The sequence below is a fragment of the Lepidochelys kempii genome, chromosome 2 (assembly GCF_965140285.1).
Source record: "Lepidochelys kempii isolate rLepKem1 chromosome 2, rLepKem1.hap1, whole genome shotgun sequence".
Taxonomy (NCBI): Eukaryota; Metazoa; Chordata; order Testudines; family Cheloniidae; genus Lepidochelys; species Lepidochelys kempii.
In genome coordinates this window covers 39,739,977-39,765,533 of record NC_136381.1, presented here as the reverse complement: position 1 = coordinate 39,765,533, position 25,557 = coordinate 39,739,977, and the positions used below count along the sequence as shown (strand labels likewise).

General features: G+C 43.5%; 1 protein-coding gene across 10 annotated transcripts in view; it reads left to right on the top strand.

Moving 5' to 3' along the window:
- The window catches only part of VPS13B (vacuolar protein sorting 13 homolog B), a 922,277-nt gene that overhangs the window by 560,261 nt on the left and 336,459 nt on the right, over positions 1-25,557 (top strand). Inside the window, exon 26 of one of the 10 annotated variants that reach the window (XM_073330470.1) lies at positions 25,264-25,399. The exons of 8 other annotated variants lie outside the window; for them this stretch is intronic. In XM_073330470.1, the coding sequence (XP_073186571.1) occupies positions 25,264-25,395 (132 nt within the window). In that variant the 3' untranslated portion in view covers positions 25,396-25,399. Of the gene's footprint in view, positions 1-23,343; positions 23,663-25,263; positions 25,400-25,557 lie in introns of those variants that run through there. One more of the 10 variants, XM_073330471.2, reaches the window with a different exon arrangement.

Genomic DNA, 25,557 nt, shown 5'->3' with positions numbered 1-25,557 from the left:
ATTAGAAAAATATATAGCCATGAGATTCTGGTCTAACATTAGTAGTGTCATCTGTATGGATATGGAAGTCCTTCATGAGTCTTTGAGATGGCAATATCAGGTTCTGGGAGAAAGCCAGTCACCACTAGGTGTGATCCATATGCCTCTAGGATACCCACATTGGTCTTGGTTCCCAGGACTCCCTTACCATGTAGTTGCGTCCCAAAGAACCTCTTTTTGATCCGTCCCTTTCTTGAATCTGAGGACTGATGTAAAAAGCATGGTCATCCGTCCTCTCTCTAGGCTTGTTTTGTACCAAGTTACCAGCAGGAACAATCTGAACTAGCATAGGGCCTGTTATGTCATCCAACTAGGTCTTGATGATGCAAAAACGGTCAAGCGTATCAAGCATAGTATTAACAAGCCCTTGTCCATTAATGGTAAATAGTCACAACTATTTAACGCCCGGATTTTACGTTGCTTAAAATTGTTATGATCTGGTGGGCAGTCTTCATGATTCTACTTATTTTTCTTTTAATTTCCTCACTTAATTTCTGAGATTTTAAAATGAAATTAGCTACTGAATGACAGACTGAAACCATGTGGACTGCTGTGCAGGAAGCAGCTTACCGCCCCCCTCTCTGGCTCCCCAACTATTCCTGGACCTACATACTTTCCTCTTGACATCATTGACATTGCAGGTGCACCGGGAGAGTTGTAAAGGAAAGGGAGGCCATAGTGTTATTTCACAGGGGGAAAAATCAGTGTTGGCCAAATAGAGTATGACACAATAAAAAGAAAATAAACCATATTCTCAAGTTTCTAATAGGCTATAACTGACAGAGGAAAAATAAAATTATAAAGTAATTCTGTTGTGCAGTTGTCATTGGTTGTTTCAGAAATTATAGTGTATTGGCGGAGCATTTGCAAAAGTCAGAGTGCCATAAAGGGTTGATGTCATAGTAACAGAGTTGCTGTCCCACCCTTTGAGGAAGGGATTGTCAACCCTTTAAAATCAAATGTGGGAAGCAAGTAAACAACAAACATCTCCCAAAACAACTCAAGGCCATTTTCCTCCTTGGGGGCAATTAATCTCTCATAGATCCCTTTTTCAGCAGGGTGGATTAATTAAAACAAACATACAAATAAAATTTCCCTATGGGTACAGTGGCCACGGAGTTCTGGTCCTCCCTTGAATTGAGGGGAATGGGACTGAGGAGAAAAGAGAAAATCTCCTGACTCCAGTCCCCTTCCCTCCACTTGGTATGAAGCTGCAAGCATCAAGGATTACCCCCATCCTCCTGAAAGCTTTATGCCCCGTCTAGACAGGGTTTATTTGCACCAGTGGAGTTAAACCACTGCAAATCACCACTGTAGAAGCAACAATGCAGTGCATTGACAATGGGGGTTTGTAGCTGTGTAGTTATACTGCTACACAACCCTCCCCCCACACACATACACACACCAAATAACCAACAATAAAGCCTGTATATACAAGATCTGAGCTTCTTATGTCTGACACTCTTTGAGGCACAGTTGTCAGCTCCACCTTTCAACTGCCCAGCCCCTAAAACCAAGGCAGTTCTGACTGGCTAGGCTTTTCCTCTAAGCCCTGTGTAAGGGTGCAATCCCTTCATGGTTTAACCAAAGATGGGTTATTGTATATACAGCTTATTGTAGTCATCTTAAGAACTCTGGAAAGATCTGTCTGTATGGACTGAATTGCAGTAGCATGCCTACTGGAACCAAAACTAGCATTTTAAAACCTTGCATTAACTGTTACACACATGTTGCAGTTAGTCCTTGCTAATCACTTTCTAGGTGTCTACTGAAATCTAAATTACTTTTGTACTTTTTGCAAGTCCGTAGCTGTCCCCTATTTCACAGCCCCACGTGTGACAGTGCTTCCCCTTCAGGTTGTCTCAGTGTGTGTGTGTATTTCAGGGTGGGAGGGAGACAGAAACGTATTATATGCATCTCATAGAAGCAGTGAGAGAGAGCCTTTGGGAGATTGTTGAGGAAGCAACGAACAGCCTCTCTCCACTTCTGGTCCAGGGTTGCCAACTTTCTAATTGCACAAAACTGAACACCCTTTCCCTGCCCCCTGCCCTGGACCCTTCACTGAGGCCCCTGCCCTGCCCCTTCTCTGAGACCCTGCCTCCACTCACTCCATCCCCCTTTCCTCCGTCGCTCACTCTCCCCCACCCTCACTGGGCTGGGGCAGGGTGTTGGGAGGGGATTTGGGGTGCGGGGTCTGGAAGGGTGTTCCGACCTGGGGCTAGGAGTTTGGGTGCAGGTGGGGTGGGAGGTCTAAGAGGGAGTTAGGATGCGGGACTGGGTTCTGACCTGGGGCAGAGGCTTCCCTAGGGGCCGCAGGGACATGCCACTTGCTTCCAAGAGTTGCACAGAGCCAGGGAAGGCAGGGGACCCACCTTAGCCACACTGTGCCGCTGACTGGATTTTTATTGGCCTGGTCAGTGGTGACTGGAGCCGCCAGAATCCCTTTTTGACCAGGTGTTCTGGTTGAAAATCGGATGCCTGGGAACACTATTCTGCTCCTCGCTCCCTAGATTTGAGTCAAGCTGATTCCCCTTATTTTCCACACTGCCTGGATTCCAGCAGGGGGTGCATTGAGAGCGCAGGACAGAGAGTCTCCCTCCTGTCAATGTTGGCGCCCGGTGGCCAGGAGAATTAATTGCAGGAAACATTCTGCTTGATCCCTGAGCACTATTACTGTATACGCATGACACTTGGCAGGGCTACAAGTTATTAAAAACCTTATTTTGAACAACATTTCATAGAATCATAGAATATCAGAGTTGGAAGGGACTTCAGGAGGTCATCTAGTCCAACCCCCTGCTCAAAGCAGGACCAATCCCCAACTAAATCATCCCAGCCAGGGCTTTGTCAAGCCTGACCTTAAAAACTTCTAAGGAAGGAGATTCCACCACCTCCCTAGGTAATGCATTCCAGTGTTTCACCACCCCCCTAGTGAAAAAGTTTTTCCTAATATCCAACCTAAACCTCCCCCACTGCAACTTGAGACCATTACTCCTTGTTCTGTCATCAGCTACCACTGAGAACAGTCTAGATCCATCCTCTTTGGACCCCCCTTTCAGGTAGTTGAAAGCAGCTATCAAATCCCCCCTCATTCTTCTCTTCCGCAGACTAAACAATCCCAGTTCCCTCAGCCTCTTCTCATAAGTCATGTGATCCAGTCCCCTAATCATTTTTGTTGCCCTCCGCTGGACTCTTTCCAATTTTTCCTCATCCTTCTTGTAGTGTGGGGCCCAAAACTGGACACAGTACTCCAGACGAGGCCTCACCAATGTCGAATAGAGAGGAACGATCACGTCCCTCGATCTGCTGGCAATGCCCCTACATATACATCCCAAAATGCCGTTGGCCCTCTTGGCAACAAGGGCACACTGTTGACTCATATCCAACTTCTTGTCCACTGTAACCCCTAGGTCCTTTTCTGCAGAACTGCTGCCGAGCCATTCGGTCCCTAGTCTGTAGCGGTGCATGGGATTCTTCCATCCTAAGTGTAGGACTCTGCATTTGTCCTTGTTGAACCTCATCAGATTCCTTTTGGCCCAGTCCTCTAATTTGTCTAGGTCCCTCTGTATCCTATCCCTACCCTCCAGCGTATCTACCTCTCCTCCCAGTTTAGTGTCAACATTTGACCATTTCATTTTACCAAAAATTTGGGAAATACTTTTATCACTACAATTTATCTCTTTCCTTAAGGTGGAACATTTAACTTTTCATACTTACTAGTACTTAATATAAAACTTCTAGATATACACATTTTGGTTTTTAAGGGTGGGATTTTCAAAAGCACTCAGCATGGGCCTAGCTCTGCTCCCAATGAAGTCAATGGAAAGTGATGTCAGTGGGAGCAAAGATAGGTTCATGCTGGGTGCTTTTGAAAATCCCACAACATATACTTAACTTTATTATTTTCTGTTCAACTTTTGATAAAATTTACAGATCAAAATGCTTAGAATTTTGTGACGCTAGAATTTTTTTAAAGAAAAGAATTGAGAGGATAATATATGAAAGTGGGTCATGTGAACCACCATTGTCAAATTTAGCTCCCCAAAGCTAAGTAGCTGCAATTTTTATACTCAGTGCTGCAAACTAACAACAACAACAATATAGGTAGACTCATTACACCACAGTATTTATTTCTACTGGTTTGACTTTGGATGTGGGTTTTTTAATTTCAGATATTTTAGTTACATGATTGGAGATTGTCATTGAAATTCACTATGGTATAACATTTCATTTACATATTTATATTATTGCAATCTTTTGGGACCATTTTGAAATTACAGTGTATGTTTTGTTTATATGTCCCTACAATTTACATTTAAAACTTTGACGATTGTCAAACAAAAATACCCCATGCCATCGGTATGAATTTTTTAACTTTATACATTTTACAGTTAAAGCATTACACTATTCTGGTGGGGCCAAATGATTGTTTTTAAAGGCTTCTTTCAAGTGCAGTGGGCTTACTATAAATGAATTTGAAAAAAGTACACTCTACAAATTGTTTATATTAAACAGCAAAAGAAGTATTTGTTTATAAAATCCACAGATTATTTATACTTTAAACTGTGAGTAATTCATTTCATGCTGACAAATTGATAGGGAGCAATGCACTCCTGTGCGGGTAAAGCTATCTAGCTTCCTGAATTTCAATCTGGGTGGTGGCAGAGGAAAAACTTGAGTGAGAGGCTTAAGTACTGGGGCTTAGAAACAGTTAATCATTTTTACCACCCTGCATTGGAACAGCGAGAGCAAAGGTAGTGCATACTACAACAGGCCACTTGTTTCTGTTTACTTAAGTACAAACAGTGGTAGAAGTGTTTAGTCCTTGGGGAAGCTCTGTGATTGAACAAGAACGCACAAGTTATTTTGATAAGGCATAGCAGTAGTGTGGCCAAAACTGTGATCATCCCTGAGCTCTAAGGCAGGCCAAGGATGAAGGCCTCTTATGTTTGGTTCTTCCTGATGAACAAAGATAAATTCTGCTAAGAAAATAAACTCAGTATTTTGGTCAATTTGCAACAATTGGTGAAAGAATTAAATTGTATATTTTAGGACTTGGCATGAGGAGGTGTGGGAAAATAGTTCAGCGTTGCTGATTCTGGCTTGATCTTTCTGTAGATCTGGAAGCAGAGCAGAAAATTAATGCATAAACATCTTTAACAATACCATGCTGGGTGCTGGAAATCCAAAATGAAAATTGAAACTGCATGAGGAATGAGAGTATGATCTCTCACTGCAGTTTCTAATGTTTTTAATTCAAAGCAACAAATTTCTACGGATTTAAACATATTATTTTTAAATGAAATAAAATTAGATTTCTTCATGCGGTTGCCTTTGCAGACCTTCACTCTTTCAATTCTTGAGCTCCACATCAAGCTTTAGTGCAGTGGCTCTCAACCTTTCCAGACTTCTGGACCCCTTTCAGGACTCTGATTTGTCTCATGTACCCCCAAATTACTTCTCACTTTTAAAACTACTTGCTCACAAAATCACACATAAAAGTACAAAAGTGTCACAGCTCACTATTACTGAAAAATTGCTTACTTTCTCATTTTTGCCATATAAATATAAAATAAATACTTTGGGATATACATATTGTTCTTATATTTCAGTGTATAGAGCAGTATAAATAAGTTGTCTATATGAAATGTTAATTTATACTGACTTTGCTAGTGCTTTTTATGTAGCCTGTTGTAAAATTAGGCAAGTATCTAAATGAGTTGATGTACTCCCTGGAAGATTTCTGCGTACCCTCAGAGGTACACGTACCCATGGTTGAGAACCACTGCTTTAATGGATGCAGAACTGTTCAGAGTTAGATTGTATCTTACCCTGTGGTAGAAACTCCATCCCTCTAAGTCCCACTTTGCAATGGCCAGCCACAACAGCAGTTCTTACACTCATGGGAGCACATGTAATTTTCTTGACTAGTGTCACTGTGGAGGACAATGAGCGAGTCCAACTGTCCGAGTTGTGCAAGAAATCAAGTAGTCAGACAGCTAAATGCTCTTGTTTTCAGCCATAATTAATTGTGTCCACAATAAAATAAGGCACAAAAATGTCACTTTAAAAAATTGCCCCCAAATGTCAGAAGATGCATTAAAACAAACTGCCAGATTTGTGTGTCTCCTGTTGATACCTATCGTAGATATATTGCAATGATGATATACGCAAATATTTGGAAAAGGTATTTATTAAACAATGTGTCATGCAGAGAGCAGTTTATACCACTACCTAGTGCTTCGCACTGGCTGCTATTAAGTTTCTGTGCACAGTTGAAAGTATTGTTGTTAACCTATAAGAGCCCTAAATGGTTTGATTACTTGAAAGATCAGTTCTCTCTACAATGTTGTCACAGTTCCTGTGGGCACTGATGTTAAGTCTGACCCCTCAGTTCAGACAAGAATGGGTTGCTGTCATGCCATTCTTTCTGAAGGTTTTCAACTTTGGAACTTGCAACACTTTTTGGTTCACCAAAGCCCATATTTGTTAACGTTGCAGGCATACTGCAAAGCCCTCCGTTTTTCACAGCCATTTGGGGAAGAAGAGGGTTGATGGGTTGACAAGGCTGGGGTTGGAGTGGTTTAGCTGAGGGTTTAGAATGGTGTCTGTTTAATTCATCCTGCTTAGCACTTTGGTATTCGATATTATTTTTAATTTTTTTAAAGCACAAAAACTGTAAAATTGATGCTAAAAGGAAATAAATATAAAATGCATGAGATTTTTGGAGCAAGCTAAAATGAAGAGTTAATTTATCAATATGTCAGCCTTATTCTCTTCCTTCACTTCCAGTTATTCTTCACTGTACTTTTTCTTTTTGTATTTTTCTCATAAATGTGTTTTCCCACAAGCTATTTTTTTTACTCTATTTTTTTCCTAAGTTCATCCTGCTCCCGCCCTCCCGTTCTCTTTGAGGAACTTTTTTCAGATTCCATTCTCTTCTTGGTTTTCATGTATTTTTTTCTGTCTTTGTTATTTCTTAATTCTAAGGCTATCTTCATAATGCGTCTTGTGGCCGCTCTTTATCGCCAGGAGAGAGTTCTCCTGGCAACAAAATAAAATCTTCCCCAATGAGGGGCAGTAACTTCGTCGACGGGAACATGGTTCCCTGCAACAAAGCTCTGTCCACACTGGCGCTTTTTGTTGCTAAAACTTTTGTCGTCCGTGGGGGTATTTTTTCATACCCCAGCAATGTTCCCTCTAATTTTTTATGTCCATGTGCAGAATGAGTTTTGTAATGTGCACCAATATGGAGGTTATGTGTGACACATCATCTTCATATTGGTGCACATAACAAAATTCATGTGGTGGGGGAGGGGGGTCAGGGCTAGTGCAGGGGGTTGGGGTTTGGGGGGGATGATGGCTCTGGCTGGGGATGAGGTGTGCAGGAGGGGTCAGGGGAGAGGCACCTCTCCCTGGCTTTGGCAGCTCCGGTGGGGCTGGGCTGGGCCGGGCCAAGGGAGGGGCTCCTCTCCTCCGACCGTGGCAAGTCCGTGCTGGGGCCAACGCGGAGGGGTGCCTCTCCCCGCCATGGCAGGTCCGTGCTGGGGCCGGCGGGGAGAGACATCTTTCCCCACCACAGCCCTGAGCCCCTGCATGGGGCTTAACAGGCAGCTGTGCAGCTTAGAGGGAACTTAGCCCTGAGTGACAAAAGTGCCAGTGCAGACGTAGCCTTATTCTCCCTTTTTAGTTAAAGCTCTTATTCTTTTCCTACTGCTCTCATACCTCTCTCCTAGTCATTCATTTTCTCTTCCCTTCCCCTGCATAGAACCTCCATAATATGATCAGGCTGTAGAACCCTGAAGTTTTTCTTCTCCTCGAGCTCTTTTGCATTCCCCAAGGTTGCAGATACCAGAAGACAATTTATAACTTCCTGTTTGCTCCATGGCATACACAAGACCATTACTGTGAGGAACGTTGCCTTCCACTGCTGCTTTCTGTAGGGCTCTTTCATGTGAAGTCCTGCATGTTTTGTTTTGTTTTCTGTAAAGAGATGCTGTCAACTTAAATATGGCCCCAAATTTAAATTTTGTAAAGCAACTTTTTATAAAACTTCTGAACAACACACATTTTCCATTTTTTTAGCATTCCAATGAAAACAATTGTTTTTAAACAAATAAACATTCTTCTTCAGATTTGGAAACCCAGATATTGCAGCACTAAGAACCTGAAAGCAAAACCAACCATAAACAGAAATGAAAGTTGGCCTGGCTGAGTATCATTGTCTGAGTAGAAAGAAATGAAAATATTAAACCAAGAGCTTAGATAGTGACAACTAGATTGTGGTCCTGATTAACCACTACACTCTGGCTGCTTTGTGCAGCAATGCAAAGCAACCTAAGGATATGTCTTCACTGTAGAGTTAACTGAAGCTCTTTGTTTTTGGCTTCTGTGTCCGGGTGTGTAGTGGGGCCGCTGTCCCACTCCTGGAGAAGACGGATTAAAAGCAGCCCTGGAGAGGGCTGTGGCTGGGGAAAGCTAGGCTGATTGGGGAAGCAGCCCCAGATGGGGCCAGCCCAATCAGGGCCCAGCTGGCCCTGATAAGAGGGCTGTGGGCCAGGAGCTGTAGAAGTCTCTCTTAGCTCTAGAGAGAGAAAGACCTGGCTGCCTGGGAGAGAAGGGTATCTGAGGTGCTCCGTACACTAGACAGCTAATTCCAGAGACGACCAGCAGGAGGTGCCCCAGTGGTGAGTGTCTACTTCATTACAGGGTGCCAATTAGGGTTGCTAGGTGAGCAGTTTTCAACCGGAAAGTCTGGTTAATACGGGAACCTGGCAACTGTCAATGGCACCCAAACCAAAAGTCCTGTTACTGCAGGGTGGGGGGAGGCACTAGGTCAGTAACTCACGCTAGACCCGTCTCAGCCGGGGCCATCTCCTACCTGCAGGGAGGCTCCTTAAGATGATCCAGCGAGTGACAGGTGGATTGGGGGAAAGGAGGGAGCAGTGGAGATTGGAGCAGGGGCAGGGCTTGGGGGAAGAGGCAGAGAAGGGGTGGGATCTTGATGGAAGAGGTAGTGCAGGGCCTTGGGGAAAGGGGCGGGACATGGGTGGGGCCTCCAGGATCCAATTACTAGCAATTAGAAAGGTGGCAACCCTACCCCTCCTCTCATCCACACACAAAACTCTCTCACTGGAGTTTGATGGTACTTTAAATTTGAGCTAGCCTGGGAGAATAGGCCACAGTTCTAGTGCCATGTTCACTCAGGCTGGTAATCTGCACACTTTGCAGTGAGAAGGACAGAGGCTAAAGTACTGGATTGCTGATAGTTCTCCAGCCTCTTCCCATGATTCCCTCAGCCTCCCACCCTTTACTCCCACTCCCACTATGTGCCCAGAAGGACAGTCAAGTTCTCCCACAATTCACTGGGAGAGAATTGTAGAGCAGCTCAGTCTACTGCAGCAAAAAGAATAATGTGATATGCCCCAAGAAGGCCTAGTTTCACAGAGTAGTCCGTTCAGTGCCAGTGAGGACACATTAACTAAGGTCTTGGCTACACTACGAAATTACCCCTATTTTACAAAAGTCGATTTTCGGGAACAGAGTGTATAAAGTCAAGTGCATGCGTCCACACTAAGCGCATTAATTTGGCGGTGTGCGTCCACAGTACCATGGCAAGTGTCAACATTCCGAGCTGTGCACTGTGGGTAGCTATCCCACAGTTCCCACAGTCCCCGCTGCCCATTGGAATTCTGGGCTGAGCTTCCAATGCCTGATGGGGCCAAAAATTTGTCACAGGTAGTTATGGGTAAATGTCGTCAGTCAACCCTCCCTCCGTGAAAGCAACGGCAGACAATTAATTCGCTCCCTTTTCCCTGGATTGCCCGAGCAGACGCCATAGTACAGCAAGCATGGAGCCCGTTCAGCTCACCGCAGCAGTTATGACCATTGTAAACACCTCACACATTATCATGCAATTTATGGAGAACCAGAACCTGAAAAACCAGGAAAGGAGGCGACAGCAGTGCGGTGACGAGAGTGATGGGGACATGGGCACAGATTTCTCTAAAACCGGGGTCCCCGGCAATTTGGAGATCATGGTGTTAATAGGGCAGGCTCATGCCGTGGAACGCTGATTCTGGGCCCGGGAAACAACCACATACTTGTGGGACCGCATAGTGTTGCAGGTATGATTCCCAGTGGCTCCGAAACTTTCGCATGCGTAGGGGCACTTTCATGGAACTTTGTGACTTGCTTTCCCCTGCCCTGAAGCGCAAGAATACCAAAATGAGCAGCCCTCACAGTTGAGAAGTGAGTGGCAATAGCCCTGTGGAAGCTTGCAATGCCAGACAGCTACCGGTCAGGCGGGAATCAATTTGGAGTGGGCAAATCTACTGTGTGGGTTGCTGTGATGCAAGCAGCCAACGCAATCATTGAGCTGCTGCTATCAAAGGTAGTGACTCTGGGAAATGTGCAGGTCACAGTGGATGGCTTTGCTTCAATGGGGTTCCCTAACTATGGTGGGGCGATAGACGGAACGCATATTCCTATCTTGGGACCAGACCACCTTGGCAGCTAGTACATAAATTGCAAGGGGTACTTTTCAATGGTGCTGCAAGCACTGGTCGATCACGAGGGACATTTCACCAATGTCAATGTGGGATGGCCGGGAAAGGTTCATGATGCTCTCATCTTCAGGAACTCTGGTCTGTTTCAACAGCTGCAGGAAGGGACTTACTTTCCAGACCAGAAAATAACCGTTGGGGATGTTGAAATGCCTATAGTTATCCTTGGGGACCAAGCCTACCCCTTAATGTCATGGCTGATGAAGCCATACACAGGGGCCCTGGACAGTCATAAGGAGCTGTTCAACTATAGGCTGAGCAAGTGCAGAATGGTGGTAGAATGTGCATTTGGATGTTTAAAAGCATGCTGGTGCAGTTTACTGACTCGGTTAGACCTCAGGAAAACCAATATTCCCATTGTTATTGCTGCTTGCTTTGTGCTCCACAATCTCTGTGAGAGTAAGGGGGAGACATTTATGGCGGGATGGGAGGTTGAGGCAAATCTTCTGGCCGCTGATTTCGCGCAGCCAGACACCAGGGCGATTAGAAGAGTACAGCAGGAAGCGCTGCGCATCAGAGAAGCTTTGAAAACCAGTTTAATGACTGGCCAGGGTACTGTGTGACACTTCTGTTTGTTTCTCCTTGATGAAAACCCACCCCGTTGGTTGACTCTAATTCCCTGTAAGCCACCTGCCCTCCCTTCTTCAGTCACAGCTTCCTTGCAAAGGAAATAAAGTCACTATCGTTTAAAAACCATGTATTCTTTATTAATTGATTATAAAAATAGGGAGATAACTCACAAGGTAGCCCGGGTGGGGTGTGGTAGGAGGGAAGGAAAAGGCCACTTCAAAACTTGTTGAATGACAGCCTTCTGTTGCTTGGTCTGTCCACTGGGGAGGAGTGGATGGGTGCCTGGATGCCCCCCCCCCCCGCCCTCCCCAGCATTCTTGGGTATCTGGGTGAGGAGGTCATGGAACTTGGGGAGGAAGGAGGGTGGTTAAACAGGGGCTGCAGCGGCAGTCTGTGATCCTGCTGCCATTCCTGAACCTCCACCAGACACCGGAGCATGTCCGTTAGATCCCGCAGTAGCCACAGTGTTGCATCCTGCCTCCTCTGATCTTCCTGCCACCATCTCTCATCTCGATCGTCCGTCCTGTCCTCACGTTGACTGGCTGCTTTCCTGTACTGTGCCCCTCCACACATTCTGCTGAGCTCTGTCAGTGCCGGATGATTGCATGAGCTCAGTGAACATTTCATCGTGCGTGCGTTTTTTCCGCCACCTTATCTGAGATAGCCTTTGGGACAGAGGAGGGAGGCTTGAAACATTTGCAGCTGGGGGAGGAAAAAAAGGGAGTGAAGTATTTAAAAAGATACATTTTACAGAACAATGCTATACCCTTTCACGGTGAACAGCACTATTCCCATTACATAGCACATGTGATTTCAGTACAAGGTCGCATTTTGCATCTTATATTGAGTGCCTGTGGCTTTGGTGTTAGAGATCACACACGCTGTGCCGGGCAACAGAATTCGGCTTGCAGGCGGCCATAGTAAGCAATAGCCTTTCGGCTTCTGCAACCTTCATAACAGCAGCACCCTCCTTTCCTATACCAAGCAAAGCATGTTGAGTTGGCCATTTAGTGCTGCGGTTTTTGTGTTAACATGCAGCAGCAGAAACCAAACTAACCCCCACCCCTTCCAATTCTCTGGGATGATCACTTTACCCTTCCTCCCACAACGTGGCTTGTATCAGGGAAGATCCCTGCTAACCAAACACGAACAGCTCAGCGCCAATGGGCCTCCCTCTCCCCACCTCTTGGCTAACTGCGGGGAGGATTTCTTTTCAGCCAGAGGCAAACAGCCCAGTAGTAACAGGCACTTCTGAATGTCCCCGTTATTAAATTCCCCTATTTCAACCAGGTTACCATGAACGATATCACTCTCCTGAGGATAACATAGAGAGATAAAGAACGGATGTTGCTTGAATGCCAGCAAACACCGGGACCATATGCTGCCATGCTTTGTCATGCAGTGATACCAGATTACTTGCTACTAGCATGGCGTGGTAAAGTGTCCTACCATGGAGAACGGAATAAGGCTGCTCTCCCCAGAAACCTTCTGCAAAGGCTTTTAGAGTACTTCTAGGAGAGCTTCATTGAGATGTCCCTGGAGGATTTCCGCTCCATCCCCAAACACATTAACAGACTTTTCCAGTCGCTGTACTGGCCATGTATGCATCCCAAGTCCTCAGGGCAAATTAATCATTAAAAAAAGCTTGTTTTTAAAACGTATTATATTTTAAAAGGTACACTCACCAGAGGTCCCTTCTCCGGCTTGGCTGGGTTGGGAGGGTATTTCAGTCAGGGTGATAAAAGGATCCTGGCTGTCGGGGAGAATGGGGTGCTGTGTGCTCTCGTCAAGCTCGTCCTCCTCCTCCTCATCTTCCCCATCCGCAAAATCCTCAGGCATGGCGGAGAGAACCCCATCATCAGAGTCCACGGACAGGGGTGGGGTAGTGGTGGTGGCCCCCCCTAGAATTGCATGCAGCTCAGCATAGAAGTGCCATGTCTGGGGCTCTGTCCCAGAGCATCCATTTGATTCTTTTGTTTTCTAGTACGCTTGTCTGAGCTCCTTAAGTTTCACGCGGCACTGCTGCTGGTCCCTGTTATAGCCTCTGTCCTTCATTCCCTTGGAGATTTTTTGAAATGTTTTGGCGTTTCGTCTTTTGGAACGTAGTTCTGATAGCACGGATTCCTCTCCCCATACAACGATCAGATCCAGTACCTCCTGTTCGGTCCATGCTGGAGCTCTTTTTTGATTCTGGGACTGCATGGTCACCTGTGCTGATGAGCTCACCTGGCCAAACAGGAAATGACATTCAAAAGTTCCTGGGGCATTTGCTGTACACCTGGCTAGTGCATCCGAGTTCAGAGTGCTGTCCAGAGCGGTCACAATGGTGCACTGTGGGATAGCTCCCGGAGGTGAATACCATTGAATTGCGTCCACACTAATCCTAATTCGAAACAGCAATGTCGATTTCAGGGTTAATCCCCTCGTCGGGGAGGAGTACAGAAATCGATTTTAAGAGCCCTTTATGTTGACAAAAATGGCTTCGTTGTGTGGACGGGTGCAGGGTTAATTCGATTTAATGCTGCTAAATTCGACATAAACTCATCGTGTAGACCAGGCCTCAGACATGGCTTTGCAGTGACGCTGCTCACACCTGGGCTTTGCTAACCTGCATGCTCAGACTGGAATGTTGATCACTCAATTTAACTCTGCAGTGAAGACATATCCTGATTGTGCTGGTTAATCTGGTCCTGGAACTTTAATTTTATTTTGCTTTTAGGAATCTAAATTTTTAGGATAAAAGGTAAAGAAATGTATGTTTCTACAACATTATTCTTAAATTGGCAGTGTCCTTTTGAGTTCTGGCAAATCGAGCATTGATTCTCCATTTTTATGTTCACTTCCAGACATGTACTGTCCATGCAGGCATTTCTTGTATCATAGAAATTTTGTGTTAAAATGCAATGTATTTTTTAAAAGCCACTTTACATAGAAGAGAGATTAAAGTATGCTCCTAAGAAACATCTGCAAATCAGGCAACCTTGAGCATAAACATAACTGGAATCATGCCAGTGCAAGTTTAGCTCCAACTGGAGAGAAAACTCTGAGCACTTTGGTCTCTTTTCTAAGTCTGCATGCTTGTCCGTTATTGTTATGTCAGCAGCACTGTCTGTTCCACTGCATGGTGTATCCATGCAGACACCCAGGACTGAATTCTTGGTAAACTTTGGGTGTTAGATATTTGGTTGGTAATATTCACATTCCCTAAAACTCAGTGTGCACTGCTTTCAAAATTTCATTGCACATTTCTCTGTCACTGCACATTTTATATGCCTTGGTTCATGCTAGATAAATGCATTTCTTCAAGGATCTTCCTAGTGCTGCCACAAGGAAACCAAAATTATTAAAAAGCAGGTTCTTTGAGGAACATGATGCATCATTTAATATTTTCAGAAAAATCTGTTTTAAAAAACAGTGGGAAAATGGTTGCCTAAATTTTGTACAGCACGAAGTTATCTGTATCCTCAGCCACTAAACAAAAGCATAATTCAATGGGGAAAAAAATTATACAACATAGGCTCAAACTCTGCAAAACATGAAACATCAGAATACATAAAATTAAAAAAAAATGTAAATTCATAAAATGCAAACATTGCCAGGGCGGCAGTGTGTATTTTTTTGTGAAAGGTACCCGTTTGTGTTTAATTTACTATTGTTTTGTTCTTTAAAAAAAAACTATTCAGAAATGCAGAGATCTGCCAAATTTTTAGAAAAAAAATACACTTTTGGAACACTTGAGCATATTCAATGGAAGAGTGAGGGTATGGGAGAGGGAGGGAGGGAAGAGGCCCCTCTCCCACCCCACAAAGTACAGTTTATAAATTAGGTTGGTAAACTGAGTGTGCCAGCACTAGAAAAAAAACTTCAAAAATTCTGTAACTGAAAAACAAGGAAAAATGCACTCTATAAAAAGAAAACAATAGAGAGTAGAAAATCAATTCATACAGCATTAAAATTGGCTTGAATCTCAATTTGAACTGAGTTGAACATATTTTTAGGTTTAAATAAGTATTGTTTCTCCATTTCCTTGACCCTCAATTGGCCTCTACTTCTTGATATCTTATGAAATCCATCTCAGGGTCTTAGCTACAGCAGCCTGTCCTCGGCTGGCTGCTACCTTCAGATCTCACATACTCCAGTGCTTCCCCTGTGTTCCAAAGTGCTTCTGAGCCAGGAGTCTCTAAAGTATATGAGGTTAGAATAAAACAGCCATCCCAGACCTGACTGAAGACTTCACAGTGAAAACATCTTACATGTGAGCCTGTTAAGAAGCCAATTATGGAAGTGTGGGAAATCTATTAGGAGATGAGGGCCATACTATGAAAGAGCCATCTGGTCGGGTCATAAGAGAGGAATAACAAAGATGCAAGTGTCCTTGTCATTGTTGGCAATGAAGTGGGAAGGTGGTATTGGTGTGCAGAAATTACTTTTTAGAAAGCAAAGAAACATCATCTGATTACGAAATGAGATTGAATATCAGTGCTATTATCTGAAAGTGCTGTCTGCTACCATGGTAGGATATTCCTCTTCTCTGGTTCTCCTATTCAATTTTATATAGGCTTCTAAGTCAGAGAGTTCACCTTCTCATAGGGGCAATATGTGGGTCCTGGGAGGAACAGGGTTCTATGTAAAGATATGTGGGAAATCAGTGGTGGAAGCATGGTTGGTGAGTAGGACTCAGGATGGGCATGAAGTTGAATTGGGCTGTGGGGAGACATGGGAATTCGAACTGTTTTTGAAGGGTATGGGGAGAAGTGGAACTGAAAGTGATAGGGGCCTGGCAGGGAGAAGCAAAGGGGGAAAGATCTGCATGCTGACCAATCACCTTTGGATTGGAATGGGTCTCTTCTTCTTCAACACTTAGCCGCACCGCGATCATTCACCATTTGGTATCTTCCTATGCAGCCACAAGGGCTTGACAGCCCAAGCGTTCAACATCAGAATAGACTTGATGAACCCATTTAATAGGGGTCTGCCTCTGGACCACCTTTACTCCTCAGTTGGTGGAATTTTATCTCAGATGTCACATGCCACCCGAAGAACGACGTTCGCCAGAATGACTTGTGGCATTCTCGTGACATGTCCAAAAAGCATAAGATGCCATCTGCAGACAGTGGCCCCAATAGTCTGTAGACCGGAGTGACCGTAGACATTTGCAGTACAAATGAAGTCATTCCACTTTATGCTTAATATACAATGTTGGCATTTTGTGTGGAAAGCCTCCAGCTTTGCCCAACCTGAGTGGCAAATTGTCCATGTTTCACAACAGTAAGGAGAGGGTATAGCTCAAATAGATCCGTAACTTGGTTGTCGTACTGAGATGATGTTGATTCCATATTCATTATAAGTGACCCATGCCAAATGCTGGGATGCCAATCCGATGGAGAACCTCTGTGTCAGAGTTGGAGGAACTGGTGAGTATAGAACACAAATAGCAAAAGCTGGAGACTGCATCAACTGTTTCATTATTCAAAGAGATTGGAGTCGTGAGTGGACCTGGTCCTAGATTTTGCACTTTGTCTTTGACCACGAGACAGGGAGACTAACCTTAGCCAACTCCTCCTCCATTTGTTGGAGTGCCTTGTGAAACCTGTCAGGGCTCTGTATTAGAAGAACAATGTCATCAGCATAGTCAAGGTCTAAGAGTGAGAGATCACTGATCTTAATGCCTATGGACCTGACAGAATGCTGCATTATGAAACCCATTGCCCAATGAAAGAGTGCAGGGGCCAAGACAAAGCCCTGCCTGACACCAGATACTGATTTAAAAGGGCTGACATCCAATTCCCCAGACGTACACGGGCAGTGGTTCCATTATGCAGCTCTCTAATCAAGCCCAGAGAAGTGATTGGATCACCTACACCCTTTAAGGCTTTCCATAGCACGATTTGGTCAACTGAATCAAATGCAGCCTTAAGTTCAACATACGCTACGTGCAGAGGCTTCTTGAACTCATGGTATATCTCTGACAAGAAGCGGAAGGCGAAAATGGTGTCTAATGTGGACCTGTTCCTTGTAAAGCCTGACTGTTGGAGGCGACGCTTCTGATGTAGCAGGGGCTCCAAACATGCTAGCAGAACATGCGCAAACACCTTCCCTGACACGGACAACAAGGTGATCGGCCTGTAGCTCTTACATTCACTGCGTGGTCCCTTGCCCTTATAAAGTGAGATCACAATACCATCCTTCTAGACAGTTGGCAGGGTTCCAGTTCTCCGCACCAGACAAAAGATGGCCAGCATTGATTCTGCTACAGGGTCAGTAGCTCATTTTAGCAGCTCTACGGGGAGGTGATCAGCATTGGCTGTGCGTCCGTTTTTCAGTTTGCAGATGGTGCACATCACTTCATCCAATGTTGGTGCGTCAGTACAAGTGTCTGGGTCTGGAACTACAGTGACTGCCAAATAGTCCTGCTCTGAACAAGCGACAGCTGGAGGAGTGGTTCAGGACGCCATGATTATGTTCCACCCAGCATGACAGGATGTCGTCATCCAATGGGTCTCTGCTCTGACAAATCTCCTATAGTTTGTGAGAATACAGTGCGTCTCTTGCCTCTGCCTTCCCACTCCAACTGCTCACCCCCAGCCCATATTTCCCTGTTTCCTCGCCCCCCCACCCCGTTCTCCACAGTGAAGCTGAATGGTGCTTTCAAGAAACCAAAACAGGGATGAATAGAAACATGAAAGGAACCAAGGTAACACCAAGGGGGTTAGTTGTGGGGGCCTGAGATTCGGTGGATCATCCAGGGAGGGAAACTCATAGCCTCTACACCAAAGTATCTGTATTTGAAGGGCCCACTGATGCTGCTGCTTTGGCTCCCTGGTCCACCAAAGCAGCTGTATTGTGGGTATCCCTTGATCTGCTATTGTCTCAGCACAGAGACACTGGACTCCATGCACCCAACTCCCATCAGCATACATCTCTGGACCCCTTTGTCCCTCCATATGTGCTCTCACATCCTTTCTCCCAAGCCATGTGCGGACCTGATCCTAGATTTTGCAGCTCTTTCAGGTAATGTGTAAGAAGATCTATAGGGGGTGTCCTTCAAGTGTCCTATGTTTGTACAGAGTCACTGGCTTTTCCCCACTGTTCTGCCCACAGAGCCTCAGTAACCCACAACCAAATATCTGTTCTCCTATAACACCCCCAACTCCCATACACCTGCATCCTGGAATACCCTTAGATCCACTCTCGGGTAGCCTCCCTCTCTCCGGCACACTTTGTGTGGTTTGCCAGGTGGAACATCTCACTGTGAGAGATCTGATTATTATTGTTATTATTACTGTTAGTAGTAGTATTTGATTTGTGTTCTGGGAGTGTCTAAAGGCCCCAATCAAGATTGGGGCCCCATTGTACTAGTCACTATACAAAAAAACATAGAAAGAAACAGTCCCTGCCACAAAGAGCTTACATTCTAAATGGACAAAGCGGACAAAGGTGGCGGTGGGGGAATATGATATAATATACAAGCAGCACAAATAACATGATGATGGTTTCAGTCAGGTTAATTTAATGATATGAGGCATGAGAAATTTGTTTTTAATTTTTGGGATGTGATTTAGTTGTGGAATTAGCTAAATAAAAATACAAAGGAGAAGGAGACATTGAAGGGAGGAAAGGGAGATAGGGAATGGGAGCGTGGAAGGCAGCTGGAGTGTGGTTGAAGTTAACGGGGTAGCCATTGGTCTGTCTCACCTCCCCCCATGTGGTTCTTTACCTGCTATTATCCTCATCAGATTTTTCAGACTGGGATTGTAGCAGGGGACAGTTAAAATGTCACAGAGAGGTGTGGGGAAAAGGAATAGTGTCTTAAATTGGAGGGGGTTTACAGTTACAGATAGGTCATGGAGGTATCTAGGAAGAGTAATTGGAGGGACCTGGATGACATCCTACCAATTCATCTCCAGTTGTCTTCCTCCTCCCCAATATCTCACAAAATCTCTGGCCCTGTTCCCCTTTTGGGAGACATAAATGAGCACTAGTATGGAGGGCACCTTCTCATATTCCCAGGTCGTTATCCCTAACTCCCCTTTCACACACATACGTGCACACACGTTCCATCTTTCCCCACCTTCCCTACCAAAGATACACACTATTAGTTACCTCATTCTGCCCCTCCCTCCAAAGTGCATACACATATTGTCTTTCTCCTGGCTTAATCTTTCCCACATACACTTTCCTGTTCTGTCCAACCACCATCGTACCCACCCAGGCACTCTTACCCATGTCCCACTACCTATCTTCCCTCCCACTCCCCAATACAGACATTCCTCCAGCCCTGCCTGCCCCATTTCCACCACAATAAACATTTCAGGTTCTCCCATTCCCTACACACACACTCACACACATTGCTTGCTCTAAGCTGTCCCCTGTCATGGCTTATGAGTTGATTAAATGTCATTCTAGTTGTAACCATCTTAGCGTTGCCAGCAGTCAAGAAATAGCTTACAAAAGAAAGATGATTTTGGAACTTGGAATTATCCTGCACACTTAATAAAATGAGTGGTTTATATCAAGTGGTTTAATCACACTTGATGTAAACCATTCATTTTATTAAGTGTGCAGGATAATTCTGAGTTCCAAAATCATCTTTTTCTTTTGTAAGCTTTTGCTTGAATGATGGCAGTGCTAAGACTGTTTCAACTAGAATGTTTTCTGCTTACTTCCAGAGTTGTTAATTTGTCAAGCCAATTTCCCCAACCACGTACAGACAGGTAGGAACCAGATAAGACAATGTCCAGAAGGGAATCGGGAACTTGGATGAAATCTGAGAAAGCACCAGGGGTTGAGATTCCATAGGCTTCTCACCTATTAAACCATAATGTAGAAAGGAAGATAAGAAAATCAAGGAAAAGGATAGACACCAAAATGCCAGATGAACAAAGTTGACCAAAATCTTTTCAGTTTATTTTCTGTTTCTATATCTGTACAGTGCATGGAAGAGTACCTAGTATGTTATACTTGTTCTTTCCCATAGTCATAGAATCATAGAAACGTAGGGTTGGAAGGGACCTCAAGAAGTCATCAAGTCCACCCCAGCACTGAGGCAAAACCAAGTAAACCTAGACCATCTCAAGTAGGTGTATGACCAACCTGTTCTTAAAAACGTCCAATGATGGGGAGTCCACAACCTACCTTGGAATTCTATTCCAGAGTTTAACTACCCTTAAATTAGATATTAGGAAAATCTTTCTAATTATAAATCTCCCTTGCTGCTGATTAAACCCATTACTTCTTATCCTCCCTTCAGTGGACATGGAGAACAACTGATCACCATCCTCTTTATGCAGGCCCTAATGTATTTCCACATAGGTCAGGTTTTCTAAACCTTCTATCATTTTTGTGGCTCTCCTCTGAGTTCTTTCCAGTTTGTCCATGGGTTAGACAAACACCTCTTTGGAATGGTCTAGATAATACTTAATCCTGCCTCAATGCTGGGAACTGGGCTAGATGACCTATCAAAGTCCCTTCCAGTCTTCCACTTTTATGATTTCTTTGATCTTTCTGGAAATGTGGCACTCAGAATAAGACACAATACTGCAGCTGAGGCTCACCAGAGATTACTAGAGTGGGACAGTTACCACCTTTGTCTTACGTATGACACTCCTGTTAATACACCCCAGAATGATATTAGCTTTTTCACAACTGCATCATATTGTTGGCTCATATTCAATTTGTGATCCTCTATAGCCCCTGTATCCTTTTCAGCAGTGCTACCACATAACTAGTTATTCCTCATTTTGTAGTTTTTCTTTGATTTTCCCTTCCTAAGTACAGCCCTTGTCTTTATTGAATTTCATCTTGTTGAATTCAAACCAATGCTCCAGTTTGTCAAGGTCATTTTGAATTCTAATCCTGTCCTCAAAAATGCTAGCAACTTCTCCTAGCTTGGCGTTATCTGCAAATTTTATAAGTATACTCTTCACTCCATTATCCAAGTCATTAAAGAAAATATAGAATAGTACCAGACCCAAAACTGACCCCTGCAGCCCTATTAGAAACGCCCTTCCAGGTTGACAGCAAACCATTAATAACTACTCTTGGAGTATGGTCTTTCAATCAGTTGTGGACCCACCTGATAGTAATTTCAACTATATTTCCCTAGTTTACTTATGAGAATATCATGTGGGACTATATCTAAAGCCTCATTAAAATCAAGATGTATAGTGCCTATTGCTTCCCCCTATCAAATAGGCCAGTAACCCAGTAAAGAAGGAAATTAGGCTGGTTTGGCATGATTTGTTTTCGACAAATCCATGCTGACTATTCCTTATGACCCTCTAGGTGCTTACAAATTGATTGGTTAATAATTTGTCCCAGTATCTTTCCGATATCAAAGTTAGACTGGCTGGTCTATAGTTCCCCAGACCCTCCTCATTTTAAAGATATGCACTATCTCACATCCTCTGAGAGTTCATCCTTCTTCTATGAGTTCTCAAAGATTGCTAACAGTTCTGAGATTGCTTCAGTTAGTTCTTTAAGAACCCTAGTATGAATTTCATCAGGTCCTGCCAGCTTGAATGCATCTAACTTATCTAAATATTTTAACCTGTTCTTTACCTATTTTGGCCTGTGTTCCTTCCCTCTTTTTGATAATATTAATTTTGTGAAGTATTTGGTCACAATTTACCTACATAGTAAAGACTGAAGCAAAATAGGCATTAAACACTTCAGCCTTCTTGATTTTGTCTGTTATTAGCTCTTCTTCCCTGCTAATTACAGTCCCTACACTTTTCTTCATCTTTCTTGGGCTCCTAATGTATTTTCTAAAATCTTTTCTTGTTGCTTGTTATGTCCCTTGCTAAGTGTAACTCATTTTGTGCCTTAGCCCTTTGATTTTATCCCTATATGCTTGTGCTCTTTTTTTGTACTCAGACTTAGCAATTTGTCCATATTTTCCCCTTTTTGTAGACTTTCTTTCTGATTTTCAGATCATTAAAGAGTTCACTATTCTTCCTATTTTTCCTTCACATCGAGATAGTTTGCAGTTGTGCCTTTAATATTGGGAAACTGCCAACTGTCTTGATCTCCTTTCTCTCTTAGTTTTTCTTCCCATGGGACCTTATCTACCCATTCTCTGAGTCAATTAAAGTCTGCTTTTTTGAAGTCCATTTTCCTTATTCCACTAAACTTATTCCTTCCTTTTCTTAGAATCATTGAATCTATAATTTCATTATCACTTTCACCCAAATTGCCTGATACCTTTCCCGGTCGTGGGGGAGGGATAGCTCAGTGGTTTGAGCATTGGCCTGCTAAACCCAGGGTTGTGAGTTCAATCCTTGAGGGGGCCATTTAGGGATCTGGGGCAAAAACTGGGGATTGGTCCTGTTTTGAGCAGGGGGTTGGACTAGATGACCTCCTGAGGTCCCTTCCAGCCCTGATATTCTATGATTCACATTTGCTGCCTGTTGGTCACAATCAAGTCTAAAATAGCTGTCCCACACTCACTTTCTCCACTTTCTGAAACAAAAAGTTGAGCACAATATTCTAAGAATGTATTGAAAGTGTTGTACTTTGCTGTATTACTTTTGCTGAAAATGTCTGGGTAGTTAAAATCCCCCATTACTATCAGATCATGTGTTTTGGATATTTCTGTCATTTGTTCTAAAAATGCCTCATCCACCTCCTTTTCCTGATTTTAGTAGATCCCTACCATAACATCATTTCTATTTGTTACCCCTTTTATCTTTACCCAGAGACTTTCAACTGATCAGCCTCTCATATCCTTCTGGATCTCACAACAAGTGTGTGTACTCTTGATGTATAATGCAAAATCTTCTCCCTTTTTATCCTAAGTGTCCTTCCTGAACAGGCTATACCCCTCTGTACCCGTATTCCGGTCATTAAACTTATGCCACCAAATCTCTGTGATGCCAGTTAAGTCATAATTTAGTTTATGTACTAATATGTCCAGTTCTTCCCCACACTCTGCATTTGTGTACAGACGTCTAAGATTGCGCAGATTCCCCCACTAATTTCCTCCTTATCGCTCCTCTGACCCAATTATAATTTTCCATGTCCCCATCAACATCTAATCCTCTGTTAAGATTGTCATTTTTTGTGCTTACCTGTGGGCTTTTGTCACCTGCTCCCTTTGAACCTAATTTAAAGCCCTCCTCACTAGGTTGGCTAATTAATGTGTGAAGTTGGCTTTCCCCTCCTTGTTCAGGTGGATCCCATCTCTTCCCATAAGACCTTCCCATAACAGCATCCTATTGTTGAGGACGTCAAAGCCCTTCCATTGACACCATCTGCACAGCCATGCGTTCATCTTCAGGAAGAACTTGTCGCTGACTGGGCCCCAACCGTCAATGGACAAGAACACAATCTGCACCTCTAACTCCTTCGCTCTTGCTCCCAGACCCCTGTAGTTGGTGCTGATCTGCTTATGGTCATACCTAGCAATATCATTAGTGTCCATGTGGATGAGCAGCATGGAGTAGTAGTTAGAGGGATGGATGAGTCTCAGCAATCTTTCTGTATTGTCTCAGACACAGGTTCTAGGCATGCAGCACACCTCCTGGAACATCCTGTGAGGTCAGCAGATGGGATGTCTCTGTCCCCCTTTGAAAGGTGTCTGCAAGCATTGCAGTGCAGTTTGGATGGCATGAATGCAATTTCGTCAGCAATTTGTATGTCTTCAATATATGAATCAACCATTTCTATATATGCATCTCGCCAGTGTGGGTCCAAATAGTATAAGGAAAACTTTCCAATTATAACAACATTATTCTTGGGTTCCTGAGTGAAACACACATGACACGAGAGTGTATGTTCACCGTACACTTTTGCTCTTTCATGAAAACTGATTATTTTATTTGGTGTGCTCTTCAGCCATCGATCATCAATAATGGGTTAAGAGGTTTTGATAGCTGAACTTGGCAATTTTTAGAAACACAACTTTTCATTCCACACAGTGCCTGGATATTATTTGTTACAGGTGGTTTTTCTGGACACGCCCAGTACAGATATCTGACTTTTCTCCACTTATTTCAGTTAGGCAGTAGGTACTCATCAGGAGATTCTTCCTGATAAGCCACCATGGGAGGGGTTATCATTTTGACCTTGATAGAATATTTTCAGGTGCCTACATTTAGAACTGACTTAAATCTTAAACTGTCATCCATTTTTACAAGTTAGATTGAAGAAGGAAGCAAGTTTCAGCATGTACAGTGGAATGATAATAAATAAATACTCTATATTGCCTTATGTGGCACCACAGATTATATTTTTCCTATGATTTTATAAGAACCCTTCCAACAGCACTGAATTTTTCATGGGCCTTTCTGTTTGTGGATGTAGATAAAGTAAAATACCTTTGTCACCTGTCTGGTATTCCTTAGGTTAGGATTTCCTGGTGTAATTAGCTTTGCCTCCCTTTCCTGACTTTTGTACGTTTTACTGGGACAAGGAAAAACCTGCCACCAAATATTGCTTTAACTGAGAAATGTACTGCTTAATGCTTAAAGGTTCAAATTTCAGTGTTTGCCTGATATGAATGTGATAAGATAATTGTATTCTTCTCTGTTTGATACATTCAAAAGTCATAAAACATGTTTGGTGTGGATTGAACAGCCCAAAGATCTAAGGGATGGTTGTGTAAAATTTTTGCATCATCTGCTTGTTTGCCCCATCTCAATGTCCAGATGACTATGGATTATATGCAATGTATAACTTTACATTAATTAAATGTAATTAATTTCCATTTAATTCCCAGTTTTTTTACACACATCTCCTGGTTTATCTGGCTCTGTACTCTAAGGTTTAGGTCTCTGTTTGAAAACCTGATTCATCAATACAAAAGCTTTGGTGTGAGCTATGTCATTTCCCATGGGAAGACATTTTACCTATTTAGAAAACAGATGGGTAACTATAGCCATTTCCTTAATCCCTCTCTTGATCTGTAAAATGGGCCTAAAAAGTAAAATTGTAAGTCTGACCACTGAAAAATAAACTTCTCTGGACTTTAGAGAACCTCTGAAATTTGCTTTGGTGGATTATAATGTACAGAAAGCGAGACCCTTTCACATAGTGATTTACAAAGTTAAAATGCATGGGCCAATATGCTATTTGCTTCCACGACTGATAGGTAACTGCGATTTCTGGATTACTTCTACATAAACCATCAAGCCATTTTAGACTTGATTCTGACTCACGGAGGAATTGGTTGCAGTTCTCAAGACTGAAGGCAATTTGGGTGAAAGTGATCATGAAATTATAGCTTTCGTGGTTCTAAGGAAAAGAAGATGTGAGAGCAGCAGAAAAAGGAAAAAATACTTCAAAAAGGCAGGTGTTAGTGACCTCAGAGAATGGGTAGGTAATGTTCCATAGGAAGAAAATCAAAGGGAGAAAGAAGTTCAAGAGAGCTACCCATCCTGGTATT